Below are 22084 nucleotides of genomic sequence, written 5' to 3' on the forward strand. Positions count from 1 at the left end.
AATTCCGACGTTTTATTGGCAACTTTGCGGCCATTGTTGCCCCTTTAACTAAGCTTCTCGCCAGCTACGTGGATTTTCGACTTGGTCACCTCTCTGCGACGACGCCTACAACACCTTGCGCAGTTTCTTCACGGCGCCACCCATCATGCGACAATTCGACCCACAAGCCCTAACTGAAGTACACACGAACGCCAGTTGAGGCATTTGCTTTCGGGCTGTGCTCGCGCAACGCAAGTATGGATTCGAGGAATATGTGGTTGCTTACACCAGCTGCACCCTCAAGAAAGTTGAATCCAATTAATCCATGACAGAAGAGTGCTTGGCCATTGTCTGGGCCCTTGGCAAGTTTAGACCTTATCTCTATGGCCATCCTTTTGACGTGGTCACCGAAAACCATGCCTTCAGAATAACGGCCTGAGGGGCGAGTTGGTGCATGATGAAATTAACCAACTGTTTATTGCACGGAAAGGTGGCATATTTAAGCATCCAGCTCAAGCATGAGACTCATCGCATTATCGCTCCGAACCCAGCACGTGGAATAAAAAGCAGCTACATCAGGAAAAACAGACAGGAAACTTTAACGCCTGCAGATAAACTAACAGATTGTGATAAAAAGAATTAGAAACGAAAAGGAGAGGGCCATCTCTTAGTAAAAGCAGTATCAAACAATCGTAGCAACAGCCGAGTCATACATGCGAAGCGAAAGCACTCAGAGAGTAAAAAACCAAAAACAAATAACAATCGTAGCAAAAGCACAGTCAAACATATGAAGCAAAAGCAATCAGAAACCGAAAGACGACAAAAAGTGAAACCAATAACATAAAAAATTAACAACCCACCTAAACAAACAGGCAGCCGCTAGTAATGCAGGCTAGAAAGTCGCGCAGTACATGACGTCACAAAAACTGTCAAGAAAAGAAAATTTATTACTACGGAGGGATACAGAAGAGTCGTTAACACGAGCGCTTGCCTTCTTTTTGACCATAAACGCCTCAAGAATTTCACGTGCCACCTGATCGCGACTCCAGCCCAGAATCCTTATTCTGTTGAGCACTGGCTCACACTTGCAATCTTTACAATGGGCAGGCAAATTTGACCCGCCTCCGTTTTCTAACGATTTCCCATGCTCCCGTGGCCTGTCGTTAATGCAGCGAACCGTCTGGTCTATATAGACTCTTTCACACGTAAGAGGGATCTCGTACACAACTCCAACAGCGCAGGATACGAAATGCTTGCCGTGCCTCTTTTCGCACAGGGCTTTCTTCTTCTGGGCGATCCGCGAGCATAACCCGCGCAGCTCTTTGGGCGCGGAGAAACGGCAGGTAGGTCTAACCGGCCAGCAACCTTCTTCAAGCTGTGCGCCACCCTGTGTATATAGGGGACCGCTTGTGGTCGCCTTGATCCCGGCTTAGCATGAGATTTTTTCTTCTTGCCTTTCATTTTTTGATGGAGGGTCTCTGCTACGCTGCATGCGATAGAAGACGGGGACACTTCTTTTTCCTCGAGTCTGCATTGCTTAAGTCCTGCGCGCAAATGGCTGACGCTAGCTTCAACAATCACATCGAAAGGCTTCAAATTGCTGGCTTCCCGTCTTCTGTCGTATGCAGCGTAGCAGAGACCCTCCTTCAAAAAATGAAAGGCAAGAAGAAAAAATCTCAGGCTAAGCCATGATCAAGGCAACTACAAGTGGTCCCCTATATACACAGAGTGGTGCACAGCTTGAGGAAGGTTGCTGGCCGGTTCGACGTACCTGTCTTTTTCTCCGCGCCCAAAAAGCTGAGCGGGTTATGCTCGCGGATCGGCCAGAAGAAGAAAGCCCTGTGGAAAAAGAGGCACGGCAAGCATTTCACATCCTGTACCGTCGGAGTGGTGTACGAGATCCCTCTTGCGTGTGGAAGGGTCTATATAGTCCAGACGGGTCGCTGCATTAACGAAAGGCCACGGGAGCATGAGAAATAGTTAAAAAACAGAGGGGGTCGAATTTTCCTCCCCATTGTAAAGAACGCAAATGTGAAACGGTGCTTACCAGAATAAGGATTCTGGGTAGGAGTCGGGATCAGGTGCCACACGAAATTCTTGAGGCGTTGATGATTAGAAAGAAGGGATGCTTGTGTTAGAGACTCTGCGGTACCCCTCCGTAGTAATGAGGTTTTCTTTCTTGACAGTTTTTCGTGACGTTCCAGCCCTGCATTACTAGCGGCCGTCTGTTGTTTGTTTTAGGTGGGTTGTTAATTTTTTTGTTATCGGGTTTATTTTTATTTGTGTCGTTTTTCGGTTCCTTACTGCTTCTGCTTCATATGTTTGATTCTGTTTTTGCTACGACTGTTATTTATTATTGTTTTGTTTACTTTCTGGCTGCTTTCGCTTCTCATGTATGAGTCTGCTGTTGCTACGATTGTTTGACACTGCTTTTGCTAAGAGATGGCCATCTGCTTTTCGTTTCTAATTCCTTTTATCATAATCTGTTAGTTTATCTGCAGGCGTTAAAGTTTCCTGTCTGTTTTTCTTGATGTAGTTGCTTTTTATTCCACGTGCTGGGTTCGGAGTGATAATGCCATGAGCCTCATGCTTGAGCTGGATGTTTGAATATGCCACCTTTCCGTGCAATAAACATCTGGCAGTGTGCGCATTTGGTGTCTCTTTCTAGTTAGTGTCCTTGTCGCGCCACCGTTCATTTCACCACCATGTTCTATGTTGGCTTTCTTGGCTAAATTATCCCTCCGGTCGCCTGGCTCGATGGGTCTCTATCTACAAGAATATAACATACGTGTCGTATATCATCCGGGCCGCAAGCAACAGGACGCTGATGCCCTGTCCCGCTCCCTGCTACCGGCTGAGCTCTCAATCCTCTCCGCCCTAGAATCCACTGCGCCTTCGCTCACCACCTGAGACATGCCTTCTGAGCAGCGTAAAGATCAATGTATTGCCTTCCTTCTTGACTTCTTCTAAGACCCATCTACGGCTACAGCGTCCCGGCCCTTCGTCGCCAAGCTTCACATTTGCAATTCATGACGATCTGCTTTATCGGCGCAACTATAACTCTGGTGAACGAAAATGGTTTGTCGTCATTCACCGACATCTCCGGTCCGAAATCTGCACCTTTCTCCTCGCTGACCCACAGTACGGCCACGCAGGAGTATTCAAGACGTACACTTGCATCGGTCTCCGGCACTACTTTCGCGACATGTATAACTTCATCCTGAAGTACGTCCTCTCCTGCCCGTCCTGCCAATGCCGTAAGCAACAACCTCATCATGCTGCTGGACAGTTGCAGCCACTACACTGCCCGCCTCGCCCTTTCAACCGTGTTGACATAGATTAATACGGCCCTCTGACGTACACCGCTGCTGGCAACCGCTGGGTCATTGTTGCCATTGATCACCTGGCCCTGTATGCAGGAACCGCCGCGCTCCCGACTGCTACAATTCGCGAAGTGGCGTCCTTCGTTTTGCAGCGCTTTATACTTCGCCACGGTGCTCCTCGTGAACTCCTCAGTGGCAGAGGACGCGTCTTCTTGTCTGACGTCATTAGGGCAGCGCTCGCCGAGTGCAATATAATAATCGGACTTGTACAGCCTAACATCAGCAAATAAATAGTCTTATTGAACAATTTAATCGCACTCCTAGCGATGTACGCTGGCGATGTACGTTGCTGCCATCCACATGAACTGGGACATCATTCTACCCTATATTACGTACGCCTACAGCACTGCTACAGAGTCCATGGCCCGTTTCTTTCAATTTGTTTCTGCTCGACGGCCGGCATTTATTCACTCCCATCGGCACAGTTCTCCCGTATGACCGTGCCTCATCTCAGTGTACAACTGTTTTTGTAGCTGCCCAGCACGCAGAAGACTGCCGCCAGATTGCACAGTCGCTAACGGCAGACACTCGGGCAGACCAAACGGCAGACCAAAAACACGTCCAAGGCGAAGGTCAGTTTGATCTGGATTTCCAACCCGGTTCCCTCGTCTGGCTATGATTCCCTTCCACTGCTCCCAGCCTCTAAAAAAATACTTCTAACTACCATAGCCCCTACCACGTCCTTGAGCGCACATCCTCAGTGATCCTCTCACACCATCTGCCGATCTCCGCCGACGTGATCGCGAGGCTGTGCATGTCGAACGGCTCAAGCCGTACTACGACCCGGTCGTGTTGTCGGCACCATGAGTCGCCAGAATGGCTTCTTTTCTCCCCAGGAGGACCATTGTGAAGAAGAAGAAAGGCATTATCCAAGCCGCACTGCCATCGCTCAGAGGGAGAGCCTGCCGTCCTGGAAAGAACCGAGACTCTGTCGACACCGTGGTTTCGCCTCCGCCTGAGCGCTGACCTACACCCCCGTTAAAGAAGTAGCAAAAGCAAACAAAGACAGCTGGCTGCTGCAGTTTTTCCAGGATCAATTTAAGCCGCCTTTTATTCAACTTGTATCTTAAAGGCCTCAGTCAGGCTATTCTTTATAGTTGGGTGTCTAAGTACGCAGATGACATACTCTTAGTATGCCGTCACACCAATTACTCTCAGGCCGTGGCTGAAGTACAAATTCACTGTAAATATTATGAGTTGGTACTGTAATAACTTAGTTTCTATTAACCAAGATAAAACTAAATTAGTTTGTTTACAGAGTCCTCTGAAAGTTGTTCCTGTCACCACTGCAGTGTTTCTTCATTCTCGGTAATGTAGCAATTGTGCCTGCCCTACTATCCCATAGCTTTCAAGTGTCAATTATGTTGGTGTTGATCTTGATTCCACCATGTCCTGGAACAGTCATTTGGGTAACGTTTGATAAAGGCTGCGCAAAATGGGCTGCCTGCTATAGTCTATTAAAACATTATGCCCAATTTACATAACAAATATAATGGCACATGAAATGGTGTAGATTGTGCTGCAATATTGAATGTGTTCATTTCACTTGTGCTCAAGATGGTTCACAGCTTACTGAAATCTATAATCTGTGCTGTGATGTACGGAATGCCAATCAACAAGAATTCCTGTCTTTCATCGTGCTGGCGATGCGTTCATTCTCGTTTTATTTAAACAAACTTTTATTCTGAAGTATCTGTGGAGTAAGTAATTCTGCATCCCATTTGTTCCTGCTCGATCATTACGACCAAGCGACCGTTTTATTTTGCCCACAGTAGAGACAAGGCATGGTGAACGTGTACGTGCTTTCCATGTGCCAAGTTTGTTGATCAACTTACCAAATGATGTTTTCTCTTTAAGCAGGCGGAAATATGGCACTGCCCCACAAGTCCTCTGTTGGCTTCGTCAGGCTCGCATATATACCATGACATTGCACTAGTAGAGAATTTATTATTATTATTATTATTATTAATTATTATTATTATTATTATTATTATTATTATTATTATTATTATTATTATTATTATTATTATTATTATTATTATTATTATTATTATTATTATTATTATTATTAGTGCCCTGAGACAACGTCGGCTGATCTGACGAACCATCTGAAGTCCGTGAACGTCACCCCCCTTTCCTGCCGGCAGTTGAAAACGAAATATGACTCTTACTCGTCCTTCTACCTCACAGTCAGCGCGGAATTTTACGATCAGCTTGTTGACCCTTCGATGTGGCCTACGGGCTGCATATTCAAGGCTTTTCGTGGAAAGCTCCTGGATGGTATGTTGCATTCTTCCGAGCTGACGGTTGATCGCAGTCAACCCTACCTTGGATATATAATACCAAAATGCCCGAGGTCTTCGCACTAAGGGACCTGTATTTTTTTCCAATGTATTAGCCTCCTGTTATTCGGCTTTTGAAATTACTGAGACCTGGCTGTCTAGCGAAGTTAACTCAGGTGACTTCTTTCCTAATAACTATTCTGTTTTTCGAAGTGACCGCCCTGAATCAGCTTCTAAACAAAAGGGAGGGGGAGTGCTCATTGCTATTGACAGTTCCATGCAGTGCGTTCGGCGTTCCAACCTGGAAACCATCGAAGAATCTGTCTGGTTAGAGCTCTCTTTAACTCAACATCAAAAACTCTTATTGGCAGCTTTCTACATTTCCCCTAATCTGCCTCCTCCTGCCTACGATGATGCACTACATTCTATCGAATATGTTATCACTTCTCATAGCAAGTACAAACTACTAATTTTAGTGGATTTTAATACTCCAGGTATTAACTGGAATACCTTTACATATTCTCACAACAATCATTATGTAGTTAGTAAGTGCAACCGGCTTTTAGATTTCATAGCTTTTAACACCTTGCAGCAACACAATTTAATTGAAAACTATTGTGGTAATGTTCTTGACATTTGTTTATCTAATTTTGAAAATGTTCGAGTCTCGACATCTGATATCTCACTTACTCGCTGTGACAAATTTGATCCTCCACTTCTAATAACGACTTCGGTTTCTTTCCCACCTTCTACTAATTCAAATCGTGCGGGGAATTCCCCTCGTTTCGCTTACGCACTTGGCGACTATGTTGGTCTCTTCGGTTTCTTCTCTTCTGTCGACTGGTCCGTTTTAAGCGAAATCAGCGAAGTCAGTCGCTTCACTGAAATAGTTCTCAATGGTATGCGCCAGTACATACCTCTGCACACTCCTACTCGCAGCAAGTTTCCGTTCTGGTTTTCCGAGGAACTTAGAACAGCGCTGAAACTTAAGGAGCGGGCCCACCATAAAGCGAAACGCCCTGGGCTGGATACACGGGCAGATGAATTTCGCCGCTTGCGTTCCCTTTGCAAACGCCTGTACAAGCGGGATCATGAGTCCTATCTTGATTATTTAGAGAATAGTGCCTCTAATCGTCCTACTGAATTCTGGCGATACGTTCGCAAGCGTTCGAATAAATCTGATAGTCATATTCACTTAGTTGACTCTCATGGGAATGAAATTCGGAATGTCGCTGACGGCTTTGCTCAACACTTTTCCTCCGTGTACAAATCTCCACGTTGCGATTCCGTATGCCTTCCAGCTGGCGTACCTAATTCCATTCTTCTTGACGAGAAGTTAGTAAGTGAGGGTCTTAAGTGTTTGAAACCATCTTTGTCCCCTGGACCTGATGGCATTCCAGCCGCCATAATAAAAGCCTTAAATAGTACCTTCGTCCCTGTTTTAACCACGATATTGAATAACTGTTTGAAAAATTCTGCCTTTCCCCGCGTGTGGTAAACGGCGCGTGTTTTCCCTGTCTTCAAATAAGGAAACAAATCTGATGTTTTGAACTGCCGCCCCATTTCTCTTCTTTGTGCAACCTCTGAGCTTTTTGAATTAGCTTTGCACAAAGTACTTTCCTTCCACCTCAAACATGTAATCATTCATAATCAGCATTGTTTCATAAAAGGTCGTTCTGCTACAACTAACCTTGTGACTTTTATGACGTATACATCAGCTGAAGTCCTTCAGAAGAGTCAGGTAGAAGCTGTGTACTGTGATTTGAGCAAAGCTTTCGATGTTGTTACTCACTCATTACTTCTTCAAAAGCTTCTGCTGTATGAGATCAACGTTTCAATTGTAGCCCTCCTACGCAACTATCTTCTTGATCGGTCCTGCTTTGTCAGTGTAAATGAACAGACCTCATGTGTTTAACTCCAACCAGCGGAGTTCCTCAGGGCTCGGTATTAGGCCCGCTTCTGTTCTCTGTTTTTATCAATGACGTTTCCTCCGTGGTCAAAAACTCCTCATTTCTCCTTTATGCGGATGATATAAAAACGTTCAAGGCAATACATACTCTTCACGATTGCTTGTCATTGCAATCGGACATATCCGCCTTCTCTGATTGGTGCTTGAAGAATGGGCTCACCCTCAATTCGTCTAAAACCAAGGTTGTCTCATTTACTCGTAAAACGCACAGTCTTCTCTACTCTTATTCTGTGAATGGTAGGCCGCTGCCCAGGGTTGATGAAATTAATGACCTCGGCGTACTTTTCGACCGTAGCCTCAGCTTCTCCTCTCATACAAAACGCATTGCTCTACGGGCTATGCGTACACTCGGCTTCATCTGCAGGCTTTCGAGAGAGTTTCGAGCCCCACTTCCTTTCTTAAAGCTCTACCTCTCCATATGCTTGCTGCTTTTCGAATATGCGTCTGTTGTTTGGAACGGCACTTGCCAGTCGAACTGTGAAAAAATCGACAGAGTTCAGCTAAAGTTTTTACGCATAATTCAACATCGGTTCTCTTGCAAAACTTCCAGCTCTCGTCCCAGACAGAGTAACTCACTGCAGCTTCCTTCTCTTAGCTGCCGTCGCGTGAGGGCAGATATAATTTTCTTGTATAAACTTCTTCATGGTCACATTCTATGCCCTCAGCTCCTAGCGCGTATCCTTTTGCGTGTACCGCGAAAGAGCATAAGGGTATTCAGACCATTCCAAGTTTCTGTGCTCCTTCTCTCCCTCTCCCCTCTGGACAGAATGCAAAAGTTGTTTAATTCTCTTTGTCCCCACCTTGATGTATTCGAAAATTTTCTCCCGTCCTTTTTATTGGAAGTCCGTGACGTTCCACTTTGAGCATTCTTTTTCTCATACATAACTTCCCCTGTCATGCATTTCGTCTTTACTACACTTGTGCATTTGCACCTGTATTATATTATTTTTTTCTCCTTAATTGTTCATCACGTCTACTTGTTTTCATAATTAATATTTCTTTATTACTGTGTACTCACGGCTGACTGTCTGTAACGCGTTCACTAATTACATTTCTTATTGAGTATTATTGTATTTCTAGCTTGTATTTCAGTTTTCTTATTCCTTCATATTAGTATTGGCTTTATTCTTGTTCGTATTTTGTTTTATTCTGTACTTGGCTGTTATCGGTCGGTCTTGTGTTCATTCTCTTTGTTTATTGTTCTATAAGTTATTTATATGTCTGTTGCCTGTTCTAGCTGTTTTCATTTAACGCTGCTCTCGCTGTTTTCTTGTTATCGCTTTTTTTGCTTCATGCTTGCTGTCACGCCTAGTTTATGTCTTATTTTTCTATCGCCTTGACTGCTGCATTACCTCCACTGAGTGTCTTCCTTTGTGGTGAAATAAATTTACATTTTGTGCGTGTGAATGGTGTACCAGCACCAAGACCTTTAGGTTGTTCCTGGCACCGAAAAATAAAGATTGATTATTATTATTATTATTATTATTATTATTATTATTATTATTATTATTATTATTATTTATTATTATTATTATTATTAAACTAGTTTAACAGTCATTTTCTTACGTATAGTGCGTCTCAGAAGAACTCAGCTTGTGCAGGAGAAATTCATTATTAAATCTAAGTAATAGTACAGCAGGTTCTTTTTGTTTCCAACCAACACCAGCTGAAGTTAAAACCGTGACAAAAATATAATGCATGTTGCTAAGACGACATTGCTGCCTATATGGTGAAAGCAGTATTCGACATTCTTTCCGTGGCCCTGTCCAATATTTGCGACTGTGTGATGTGGCGTGGCCTCTTGAAGTGAGAGTTATACAGTCGGCGTATTCTTGATTTGAGAAAAGCATTTAATTAGATTAAACATGACGAATTCTACTTTAGATCTTGTAACTACTGCATTCCTGGAATCGCTTTGGACTTAAAACTTGTTTTCAAAAAACCGTCGTCAGTTTGCGAGCATCCACAACATCACACCGACTTCAAAGTATGTTGAGCCGCAGAGATCACTCTTGGATCTCTTTTTATTTATTTCCTGCACTAATGGCATTGTGCCTACACCGCGAACTGATATATTTACACGCTGAGCATGCGAATATTTTTTAAGGCTACAACATACCTAGCGTATTACCTGATAAAAATACGTCGTTTACGCAAATATGTAACAAGATATCTCACAATCGGTTAGTCTTAACATAGATAAAACAAACTATGTAATATTTCGAGTCAAAAATAATGCAGCACTCTTGTCTAAAGTTGTAATTTCTTTGGCAAATGATAGCGCAAGTGAATAAAGATTTATTGGTGCGCTTTTCTATGAAAACGTTAATTGGCGGCCACAAATTGACAGCATTTGCACCTACATATACAGAACTCTTAGTGGGTTAAACAAATTGAGATACGTATTCCATATAGGTTTCAGAAAGCCAACCCACACAAAACGATACCTCCAATAAGGCCCCTAACACCTAACTCCCCACAAAGCATCTTTCGTAACAACTTTATTTGCAGTAAGTGGACCCCATCTGTTCCTCTCCAGAACGAAAACGAAGCGAAAAGAACAGACTTGTCTTTGATATACAAAAACGGATATCCAATCTTCCTCATTGGGCACATCATCCAAATCCAGGAAAGACACAACAAAAACAAAAATACTTGAACCTCTCGCCCAAGCACGTGCCATCGGCGAAAGAACATTTGCATTCCTTATGCAAAAGGCGTCAGTGGAGCCTTGCCTGTATTGTCAGAAAGGAAGGGGTACAAACTGCACACAAACCGACTTCAACCATGGGAAGCCACCTCCCCCCACCAAAACCCTGCCAACAGAAAGAAACGGCTCAAGGCATGGTGTAAAAGGTGCCCTTGCTCGAAGTGCTATGCGTGGAACACTGGCGAAACCAAGAACTTCCCCGAAAGAATGAAGCAGGACGAAGTGGATGTCAAACAAATGGACAGAGATCGTAGTGCGGTGGCCGAACCCTGCGAGACATGTGACCACAGAATTAACTTCGAGGGGACCACTGTGCTGGACACCGAGCCCTGCCCGCACAGCAGGCTCTTGCTTAAGACATGGCATAGTCAGCAGACCCGGAGAAACGTTAACCACTCCCTAGGAATCCTTCTCCCAATATAGATTCACGGTCTAAGGCCGGCGACCTGACGGCTGACTAAACAAGGGCTTAAAAACGCAAGCTGCAACTCGCGCGCAGTCACACCTGAAGAAGGGCTCGAGTAGGTTGCGAAATGTCATGTTTTTTTTTGGTTGACGTTCTTTCATAACCTAAATTCTTTTTGCTAACTGAGAGACTTCTGTCGAATGATTAATTTTGAAGCAACTGCGGTACTGTGCAATGATCTGCTCACGGCTACATTATTGCATATTTGTCTGTGGTACGACTTGGAAAGATAGCAGTGAACGGATTCGTATCATGAAAAGAAAAGCAATACGATTCATCGAAAACTTTCCTGTACTTCAATCTACAGAACAGTTTTTCTATGAACACAAAACTCCTCACCCTTGCTAACATACTTCGCAAACACTTCGGCTACGAACACATAGAGAAGTCAGATGTGACGAGCCCGGAATTTCTCGCTCTATATGACGGTCAGACGGAGTCCAAAGCCTCAGGAAAGTATCATATAGTATGAAACAGCTCAGAAAATATTACGGGGTGCAGTCATTTAGCTACCAAATTCCGGCACTATTAAACTTGTTTCCGAAATTAGTTGGACTTGTTCGCAATGCGAAATCAATAAGCAGCTACAAAAGACAAGTAAAAATAATTTTGCGACATAAAATATGATATCAAATTGCTTCTGAAGTGTGCTCGTTTGTCTGGTAATTAGAATGTTTTGAAAACCATCAAGAGAGTGATACGGCTGTCACAAGCCGGCTGTCTATCTTGAACTGAGCCCCCTGCTCTTTATTTATTTATTTGTTTTATTTAAAATACCTTACAGGCCCCATGGGGGCATCGTGTAAGGGGGGTTAGAGAGTAAGCAGCCTTCTAAAGTGGTATACAAAAGATACACCTCAATACAGGGCTCATCAACATTACTATTAAGATAAAAACATGAAACAGGAACAACTGTAGTAATGAAAGGCCACAAAGGTACACTTAAGGAAATAACATGAGTAAAACTTAGCGTAAGGCATTAATACTAGAAAGTAAAATACACAAAGAATGCACATATCAGGGAGTACAATTCTTGAAGTGATATTCAGGGAAAAAGACGCAAAAAAGCAACAATATATACAGGTCATACAAGTGAACACACGACGCAGCAAAAAAATAGCAATTCACAGGAGCGAGATAGCTATGCATCACAAATATCACAAGAAGTTCGAAGCAGATTGCCAAGTGTAAGAAACAAGATAAAGTTATTTGTAAGTGCTATTATGAACAATGCTCGTGTAGGAGATGACGAAATTTTTCTTGATCTGACTCGGAAGCAATGTGATCAGGCAGATTATTCCACAAGCGAATGGCGGTAGGGAGTGCGGAAAAGTTAAAAGCATGTGCCGTACCGTACATGCGCGCAAAACTTAAGTGGTTATTTAAACGACGAGACGTGTTCGAGGCGGTCTGGATATGTAGTGTGGATTGTGTGGCATTCTAAACATATTTGTGAAACAAGGATAACAGAGCGATATTACGGCGAAGAACTAAAGGCTGTATGGAATGATCGAGTTTCATTTACGTTACGCTGGAGTGATGGCTATAATTACGTGAGATGAAACGGGCAGCTCGGTTCTGGACTGATTCAAGCATGTCGATTAAGTATGTAGGATGTGTGGACCAAATGGAAGATGCATACTCGAGCTGAGGACGAACAAATGTCTGATAGGCCAATTTGCGGATGTGGGAAGGTGAATTACTCAGATTACGACGTAGGTAACCTAATGTCCTTGAAGCTTTTGCGCAAACGGCTGTAATATGTTCTGTCCAGGAGAGGTTATCGGTTAGGTGAACACCCATATATTTTTACGATACTGTATGTAACAATTCGTTATTATTGACGTTGTATAAAAAATGTGAGTTGTCACGCTTACGACTAAAAGAAATTACCTGACATTTTGACACATTTAAAGCCATTAACCAGGTGTTACACCAACTATGAATTAGGTTGAGGTCATTTTGAAGGGCCAGGTGGTCGTCAGTACTGTTAATTGATCTGTAAATAATGCAGTCGTCGGCGAAAATATGTAAGCGAGAAGAAACATTAAGTGCCAAATCATTTATGTAAATTAGGAAGAGCAAAGGGCCCAAAACACTGCCCTGAGGCACACCAGAAGTAACGTAAGTAGGAGACGAAGCAATATTATTAACTACTGTGAACTGTTGACGATTCGAAAGAAAATTACGAAGCCATGTTAGAGTGAGGGAATCAATTCGAAGTGCAGTTAATTTAGCAATAAGGCGACAATGAGCTACACGATCAAATGCTTGAAAAGTCAAGGAAAATGCAATCGGTCTGCTGGTTTTTGTTCATGTTAAGGTGCAGATCAGTCGTGAATTCGAGTAACTGTGTCTCACATGATAATCCTTTCCTGAAACCATGTTGATGGCGAAAAAGAAATTATTGGACTCTAGGTGATTATAAATATGAGTAGCAATTATATGTTCGAGCATCTTTGGTACTATAGGTTTATATTCTGTATAGGCAATGAATGAGTGAAATTGAGTCTCAGCGTGCATTCTTTATGCAGTGCATGTTTGCTGTCGAAGTGATTGCTTTTTTTTGCGCTTTCTTGTCTACTGCGCGAACGACCAATGATGTATCCCGTGACTCAACGTAATCGGAGAGGCCGCCTCGTCTGGAGAAATTAAACGCTTTTTGTCTCGTCGACCGTGGGAGTACATTGTAAATTATCTGTGACTCTTGCTCTTTCCTGTACACAGTAGGTCTGACAAAATAAATAAATAAATAAATAAACAAGCCTAGAGAACGCGTTGTGGTTTTTCACTAAGTGAAGGGTCTCAGAGACATGTATTGATGCGTACTTGAGTAATTGTAATTATACTAATAAGAAATTAGGTAATTGAGTAGGCGATGCGTAGGCGGCCCGATAGCACTCTCTCAAGCGCCGGTCAAGTCGTTGTTCAAGAATAATATCGCTGGCCTGAAATTAAAACGGTTGCAAGGCATCGTTTAATTCGAAAATTCCTCAAGATTTTTGTAAAATAACTGTTGTGTACACAGGCTTCGGTATTCAGGTAAAAGATTTTAATCTTTAACATTTGACAAAGCGTTTAACACAATCTTGTTTGGATTTATAGTTTGAAAGCGGCAACAATTATTGATCCTGTTTTCACAGTGTTTGAAAAGACTATTTGGTGGGCCCGGAGGGTATCATTACTAGAGACGATTATTGACAGCTTTCGCTATATTTGGGTTGCCTCCTTGGACTGTGACCATGCTTCGGACCTGTCTTAAAAATAGTTCATTCAGGCTTTCATTGAATTATTTTGTTTGGCTTCAGTTCGAGCATTTGATTTCAGAGTGGCAAGGTCCGTTGGAAAGGTAAAACCGGCAAGTTCAATATAACCAGTAATAACCCAGTCCAAAACATTCGCATCTAGTTCCTGTTGAATCCATTTATTGGATTTCAGAACAGTATTTGAATCTGCCCATGTTAAATATTTGTTGAGCGGTTCTCTAAATGCTCAAGAAGACCTAGTATGAAACCACAGCGAAGTATTAGTATTGTTCCTGCACTGATGCATTATCTTTGAACATTGTTGCAGTAGCGCAGATTTGTGCTACGATTTGGATATGTGCGGGTGCATGCTTTGCTGAAACAATTTTGTGACACTCAACTTTCAACTCACCTACGATGTAGTCGTACTCTTTTTCCAAGATGACAGTGTTGTAAAGGATGGGGTCCGGTAATTCAAAGAAAACTAGCACTGTTACAATATTCAGGAGGATGAGCAAGAAGTTTGGCACTAGGTCCATTGCGATCGCCTGTGACCTGTAATAGAAACCTCTGTGCCTCATGCATTGCAGCTAAGACACCTTTATACTAGTATGGAGGAAATGATTTCATTGCTTCTAGTAGTCAGCTTTAGTAGCGGCACTGACCTTTAGTGGCAGTGTAGGATGGCAAACATCCTGCTCCGCGCCGTTGACTCCATTTTTAAACAGTGTCAGTGAGGGTTTTATATTTTATTGGTGTTATATGTTTTAAGCGCCGCAAGTTTAAATGGAAGGGGCGCTTTGATGAGCCACGTGATCTCGGTGAGAACGTTTGTGTGACTTTCCACTTTGAACGACGAGCTATATACTGCCCTGTTCTCCGAATTGTAATAATACTTTACTGCTTTTATATTTGAGATTGGTGAAAAAGAACAAGTGAAACGAGCTTGCAATGGTGTACCAGTCTGCGTTGCTGCCAGAATGGATGAATTTCCTGCGCGTGCGCCAAGCTAAGCGCCTCGTGACTTTAACAGCAATTTTTCTTCCTTTCTGGCTATAAACTTTGTATATGCTCCTAAATGGGCAGGTAACACGAACCGATAAACGTCAAGCGTAGTGGATTGAAATGTAGTGGAATGTAGTGGATTGAAATAGCTTAGAAAAGGTTAAGCATGCCTGTACTCACGACACAATAAAAATCGGTGTTGGATCTGAATTTTCTACTTGGCACTTGACTGCAAAACTTGGTCACTTTCCATAACAACTTTAAATCAGATTTGCAGATTAAAGAAGCTTTTAAACCATGTAATGCCATTAGTCAAAGCAATGCCAAATACACGGCTGAGTGCGCTGTTGAGATAGGACGTAATTTAATCCGGATATTCACTGATTGCGTACTTTCGGACTAAGAGTGTTTTGCAGCTTGATCTGTATGGTGGCGAGTCTGTATTTGTGCCTTCGTTCAAGCCAATCAACTTCTAATTATCATGGGAGCTATGGATACTTGTACTTGGCAGTTAATCTTTCGCATAGAGAGCATAGGTTAGGAAAGTTATGCAGTTACGTTAGTGGAACGTGGAGCACCAGTTGTAGCTATCCTTGCACTCCTGACTTTTTGCCTGCGGTACACAATAGTGGGTTGGGACAAAAACCTTTATGTTCTACCCTCGTGTGTTCGTATTGGCTCAAGAGTAGAACCAGTTCTCTGTGAAGTTTACCTCAGTGAGCGGCTTTGCCGACACTTATTAACGTCACAGCGTTAATGGGCAACGTAGAGGTTTTAGAATTCTACAAGCTTAAAGAGATAGAAAGTGTGAAACTTTAAACTGAGGCATGTTAATACATTTTGAGCTAACGTTTAAACTTCTGGCTTAATCGCTGTTTAAAATCTCGGTGGCCTTCCATCTTCTCCACAGCGACCAGCGCCAAGCGGGGGAGTATGATAACCTCATTTGCGGTAGCAATTTCAACACAAAATGTTTACTTTGCAGGAAGAAACCCAACGCCGCCGAAGGAAAAAAACCCTAGTGAGAATTATTTAGCCGCCTGTAACGACGCACAGCAGAGTGTAGTTGACGGCAGCGAAAATTTGAAATCTTGAATTTGAAGTCACTACGAACTTCTGCGCAATCCGATGGGGCTGTGAGGAGATGTGTACAATTTAATCGTGGATTACATCAGGATTTTTATTCCTGGCGCAAAAAAAAAATTGGCACGCTTTATCTGCAGCCTATATAGATTTCAATTCTTGAATTTAGCGAATTCTCAAAAAGATGTGAAATTTTCCTTTAAGGATTTCGTTCAGGGAAAAACCCGTCGTAGTCAATCGGCGTTTTCTTGAGACAGTCCGGATTGGTCGAAATGGTGGCTACGTTACACGTGGAGCGGCCGAATTGAAAAGTAATATAAATATTAGAAAAACCGATGAATTGAAGGTCGTAACATGATTGAAATATCACTAGGATATGCACGGGAAATAAATGAAGCGCTGAAATTAATTCAAATTAGGGTTCTATGTCGGGTATCGAACCCCTGACCGTCAGGTGGCGAGTAGAACTGCTACCACTTCGCGTCGCAGGCAAGCTCGTAGTGCTTGGGTGAAGCGGGGGTATAGAGGTATGTTGTGTGGTCTCTCTGCTAATGATTGCGTTTGTGAAAATGATACAGTGACCGCGTCTTCGTGGACAAGACCATCCGCTGACTGGAACCATTAACACTGTCGCGTCACATCTTTAATGAGCGAGCTTAAGTGTCCCAAATATATGTTTGTCTCCTCGACAAAAACCAGGTATTTTCTGCCCGCTGTGATTACAATTCAGTATTGAGGTGTTCAAAGGAGAGCGGGCAGATGTGTCTCCCCTTGAGATGCAAAAAAAGAACGAACACTCCAGTTTGTGAAATCGAAACTTAGCTTTTGGTCGGTTCATGTTTGTTCGTGCCTTTCTCCTGGATATAAAACCTCCAATGAAAACAGTTAGGAATTTTGAGGTATTTTCTGCTATAAAGTATGATTTGTGAAGAAGTTGTTTTCATGCGTTGAAGCAAAGATTTCTTAAATAGGTTCACCGGTTTCGCGCCTCGGGTTTCCGTGAGAGGCTCTTTTCCAGTATTTGTGAAAAGCTCGTGAAGACCATAAGGAGTGGCGGACTGGATAAAATCTACAAAAAAGCTGACACCACGATCGCCGCTATGTAACCCAGGATAAAGCGAGTTGTAGAAGTATTTATCTCCTCCTCCTTGCACAGTAACTAACCTCCGAGTCCTTGCCATGACAAGCACTCTGCGGTCGAGCATTCCTCCGCTCTCGCCATACCTTCCTTGCCCCGTAAACGTGGTTCTAGTGGGAAAACTTCTGTTGCGAATTCTTGCGCTCTTAAATACCCTCCTCCTTCTGCGTTTACCGTCATATCCTCCTCCTTCTGCGGTTGCTGCCATACCCTCTTCTTTCTGCGGTGAAAGTAGCGCTTGTCCTGTCCTCGCCTCGTCCTCTGTAGTTACTGCGCTATGCTGCTTGTATGACGATTAACCAGAACGCCCAAACATATTCCCCCTAACAGCCCGGAGGCTGCTTTCCTTGGTAACCACCCTCTGGTTGCGCATTCCTCACACTAGTCATACCACCCTTGTTCTTCCCTCGTCAAGTACCCGCCGGAAGTTTCAGGTGTTAATTACGCTCTGGTTATGCATTTTGCTGTTCTCGTCATACCCTCCTCCGATCATGGTACCCACCCTTTCATTTGTTTTTATGAAGCCGTCCAGCGGTTACGCAGACCTACTATTACTGCTACTACTGCTACTACTACACCGACGAGAAAACTAGGAACGGGATCTCAACGGCTGTTACTGTAAAAAGACTTGCGACAGTCGTCCATTTGTTCACTCTACCTCGCAATACCCTGCCAACTAGCCCGCCTTTCTTTGTTACATCTAAAAAAGAGAGTGGGTTGATATGTCCGTGTAGAAATCAGTGCCCTGCAAAAATTGAACACTGTGTGTGGCGGCTCAAAAAGGAAACTGGAGATCTGAAAAGACGGAACTTAAAAAAGGTAATCGCTAATAGAGTCAGGGCAACCTTAGACTTCAATCAACCAAATGATCAGGCAGGCTTGCATAAAGGGCACTCGGCAACAGGAAAATATTCACGCTACCAATCAGGGGACAGAGAAATGCGCAGAGTGTAATCAATCCCTATATATATAGCACTTGCAGATTCCGAGAAGGAATTTTACTGAGTCGAAGCTTCAGTAGTCATTCAGGCATTGCGGAAACAGGGTGTAGAAGAGCCATAGGTAAAAATACTGAAAGATATCTAAAGCGTGTGCACAGCTATACCATGGTCTTCGACGTAGTCAGCAATAAAAATCTAATAAAAAAAAGAGTGTCAGGCACGGAGACGCAATTTCGCCAAGGCTATTCACCGCCTGTTTACAGGAGGTATTCAGAGACCTATACTGGGAGCAGTTCGGGATAAGAGTTAATACAATATAACTTGGCAATCTGCGATTCGCTGACGACATTGTCTGTTAAGTCACTCAGCTGATGAATTCCAATGCATGATCAATGACTTGGGCAAGGAGAGCAGAACGGTTGGTCTAAAAAAAATACAGAAAACCTAGATAATGTTCGAAACTCTCAGAAGGGAACAGCAGTTTAGAGTTAGTTGCGAGGCGCTGAAAGTGGTATGGGAACACGTCTACTTAGGGCAGGTAATGACCGCAGATCCGGATCACAAGAGTGAAATGAGTAGAAAAATAAGAATGTGCTGGAGCGCATTTGGCAGGTCGTCTCAGAGGATGAATGGCAGTTTACCCAAAGTCCTAAAGAGAAAAGTATATAACAGCTGTATCCTAGCAGTACATACCTATGTGACAGAAACGTGGAACTAGTGAAAAGGGTTCTACTTAAGAACAGCGCGGCGAGCTATGTAAAGAAAAATTATAGGTGGAACGTTGAGAGACATGAAGAGGGCAGGGTGGGTCCACGATCAAAAACGGGTTAATGACTGCCTAGTCGAAATCAAGAGGAAGAAATGCACTTCAGCAGAGAATGTAATGAGAAGGCAAGATAATCGATGGTCGTTAAGGGTACCAAATTTGGTGCTAAGGGATGGGAAACGTAGAAGCGGGCGGCAGTAAGTCAGTTGGGCGGATCAGAGGAAGTTTGCGGGGATAGGAAGGCCTCAGCCGGCAGAAGATAAGGTTAATTCGAGAGATATGCCAGAGGTCTTTGTTCTGCAGTGGGCGTAGTGAGGCTGATGAAGAATAAAAAAAAGATTTGTACACCATAAGGAACATCCTTTAGTTCATTGGGTGTTGCACAGAAAAGCCTTGTAGGGGGCTAGTTGGTCGAACATACTGAGACTGGGGAGCGCTACAATAAATACATATGCGCCATGTCGAAAATAAACTCAGTTGAAAGTTTGAGTTCGTGTCTCGTGGTGTTCTTATGTGATGTTGTCCCTTTGTCTTGATTTTAGCGCTCCCCAGTCTCAGTGTGTTGCACAGAGGTCGTGCACCACATTCCTACGCCCTGCGGACGCACTTGCATTGGACAGACAGGACGCTGCAGAGATTGTCACTTCAAAGAACAAAATAAGAAACCTTTGAATTCAGATAGGGCCTCTCATCTTTGTGAGTATTGGATGAAATACAAGAGGAATGTGATCGTACTTCCGTTCTCGTCTTCGGCGAGACCAAAAATATTTTATTGCGCTGGCACTTATAGAGACATTCCCTGCAATTAGCCGTTGTGTGTTTCTGCGTATGTCTGTGTGTGTGCGGGTCTAGCAATCTGCCCACCCTGTTAGGAGGGATCGCAAATAATCCCTGAGGCTATTTGGGAAGAGCGACCTGGTTTCGCAAGCCAGCCAAAGCAGCCCAAGTCCCAATGATGGCAGCGCCTTCCATAGAACGGCAGTCTCGCATCGCTTTATGGCTGCACCAGGAGACAGGGGAGGTATTAGGATTGTCATGGAACTATTAATGCAAGAGAGAGACTGACCAATTCCACCTTACGGGCATTAACCCATTATCGCAATCCGAACTTCTATCCGTGAACGCTAGATATCAACACCAGAAGGGAATTGAAAAGGGAAGTGCAAGCGCACCTTATTTGCATTTCGTCGGACTACGTAAGTCGAGCATCATTTCTGTTGCTTTTTAAGCATCGAAATCAGTTTACTAGCGAGTTGATGGAAGCATACTACGTTGCAAATGAAACCATGACCATGTCAGTTGTCCTCAGGTCTTTCTCATCAATAGACAAATCGCATTACTATGTATCACTTGATTCTTGCCTCGAAGCTTGTTTTCATTTTAGGTTGTTGTGAATCACGTGCCCAAAGCCGATACGTGATTTCCTTTCTTCTCTGCACATGCGTTTTCTGCAATAAATTTCTAAGTTGCAAGTTTCTTCTTTGACATTTTTCGGGTCGCGTTACGTTTTTTTTGTGCTCTTCTCAGACGTGTACCTACAAAATTATCGAAGTGTTGTCGTTAATTAATAATTACTTATTAAGGAATTCCGGTAGATGAACTAATCAAGCCGACAAGACTTTTTTTAGATTCTAAAAACCTTGATTTTTCACTGCCTCTAATACAAAAACATGCCTATTGAAGCCTGAGAAAGAATCGCGTTTTTTGAACAGACATCGCCTTCGTGAGCTCGGCCACAGTCTAGTTGAGCTGCTTGGCTGAGAGGATTAGCCCAGGTGCTTCTGTAGATGCCACTTCTGTAAAAGCAGAGCATGAATAATTTGAAACCAAAATATTAAAGGGGGGTCTTGATAAGGTCTAGGCGGCGTAGTTTTCTAGTTGAGCGACTACCTTGTTGAGGCCTGAGTGATAGAAGGCATAATACTTCGGGTAAGCACATACTGCAACTTATATATGGAGTTTGCACGCACAGCGATACTCTTAGTATTTTTGACGCTTTCTCTGACTATTAACGGAAGCTCTTTGGGAGTTGTGGGGAAAAATCTACTCAGCAAATCTGGACAAAAGCATTTTTGAGCGGCAAATTGTTTATGAACGCAATTTTTCATATAATGGAAGATTTCACTATAATAATCAACATATCCACAGATCACCCGACAGCAGTATTGTATTTTTTTTCTATACACACTTTTCCTGTCGTAAAAAGCGTTCCCCATTGGTTTTCTATAGCATTCTTAACTGTTGGCTGCGATCGCTGGAAACACCTAAACGAAAGATTTTGCTAAATATCAGAATATTGGACCATTACCTTCAATATTTACATAACAAATTCTTAGAATTTTCCAATTTTCAAAAATTTTTCCCAGAGAAAGCTGGACTTGACGGAGATCAGATTACACTTGCGTACTTGAAGCTTTTCTCTACTTTACTATTAGCAGCGTTGTGTAGCATAGATTCCTTTCAATTTGAACGAAATAATTCTGTCATTTCTGACCTGCAGAGCCAGAAACCTCCCAGCCCAGATGGTATTACTAGTAAGTTCTATAAAAAAAATTTCCATTTCATTGCGACTGTTTTAGTGAACGTTCTTTAAGCATCTTATGATGTTGACGTTTTTCCTCCCACTTTCTATTCCGGCCATACTCTTATTTCCAAAAACCAGATACTAATCAGTTGAAACCAGTCGAACGTTATGGTCAAATTTCCCTCAGTAATGTACATTACACACTTTTTGCGTAGGCTCTTTGTGGTAGTCTGCAGCTAGCTGTCGCTGACTTCATAGGGCTGCATCAGGTCAGCGGTATGAGAAGCGACAGTATTCAAGCTCGTATTCTCATTGCACGTTCGGTCTTCGAGAAAGTAACAGATGAAACTGGCCAAGTAGCTCTAATTCAGATTGACCTTGCAAAGGCATTTGATAAAGCACGTCATGATGCCTTGTTTGCGGTATCAATTGTAGAAGTGGTTTATTTAAAATGATAATAAAGAGGAAGGAAAGAATTTTTGCTGGCCCTGGAATCTAGCATCGCTACGAGATGAACCATAACTGGGGAAGCGGAAATAAAGGAATACCGTGCAGTCTGGAGAAAAGAAACGAGAGGTGAGAGGACAGGTAGA

At 43.0% G+C, this 22084-nt stretch overlaps 1 protein-coding gene across 1 annotated transcript in view; it reads right to left on the bottom strand.

Moving 5' to 3' along the window:
* The window catches only part of LOC144123869 (alcohol dehydrogenase [acceptor]-like), a 94173-nt gene extending 79600 nt beyond the window's left edge, over positions 1–14573 (bottom strand). The window contains exon 1 of the mRNA XM_077656595.1: positions 14447–14573. Within this exon, the coding sequence (XP_077512721.1) occupies positions 14447–14573 (127 nt within the window). The remainder of the gene's footprint in view (positions 1–14446) is intronic.
* Between the last annotated feature and the right edge of the window lie 7511 nt (positions 14574–22084).

The sequence above is a fragment of the Amblyomma americanum genome, chromosome 3, assembly GCF_052857255.1.
Source record: "Amblyomma americanum isolate KBUSLIRL-KWMA chromosome 3, ASM5285725v1, whole genome shotgun sequence".
Lineage (NCBI taxonomy): Eukaryota > Metazoa > Arthropoda > Arachnida > Ixodida > Ixodidae > Amblyomma > Amblyomma americanum.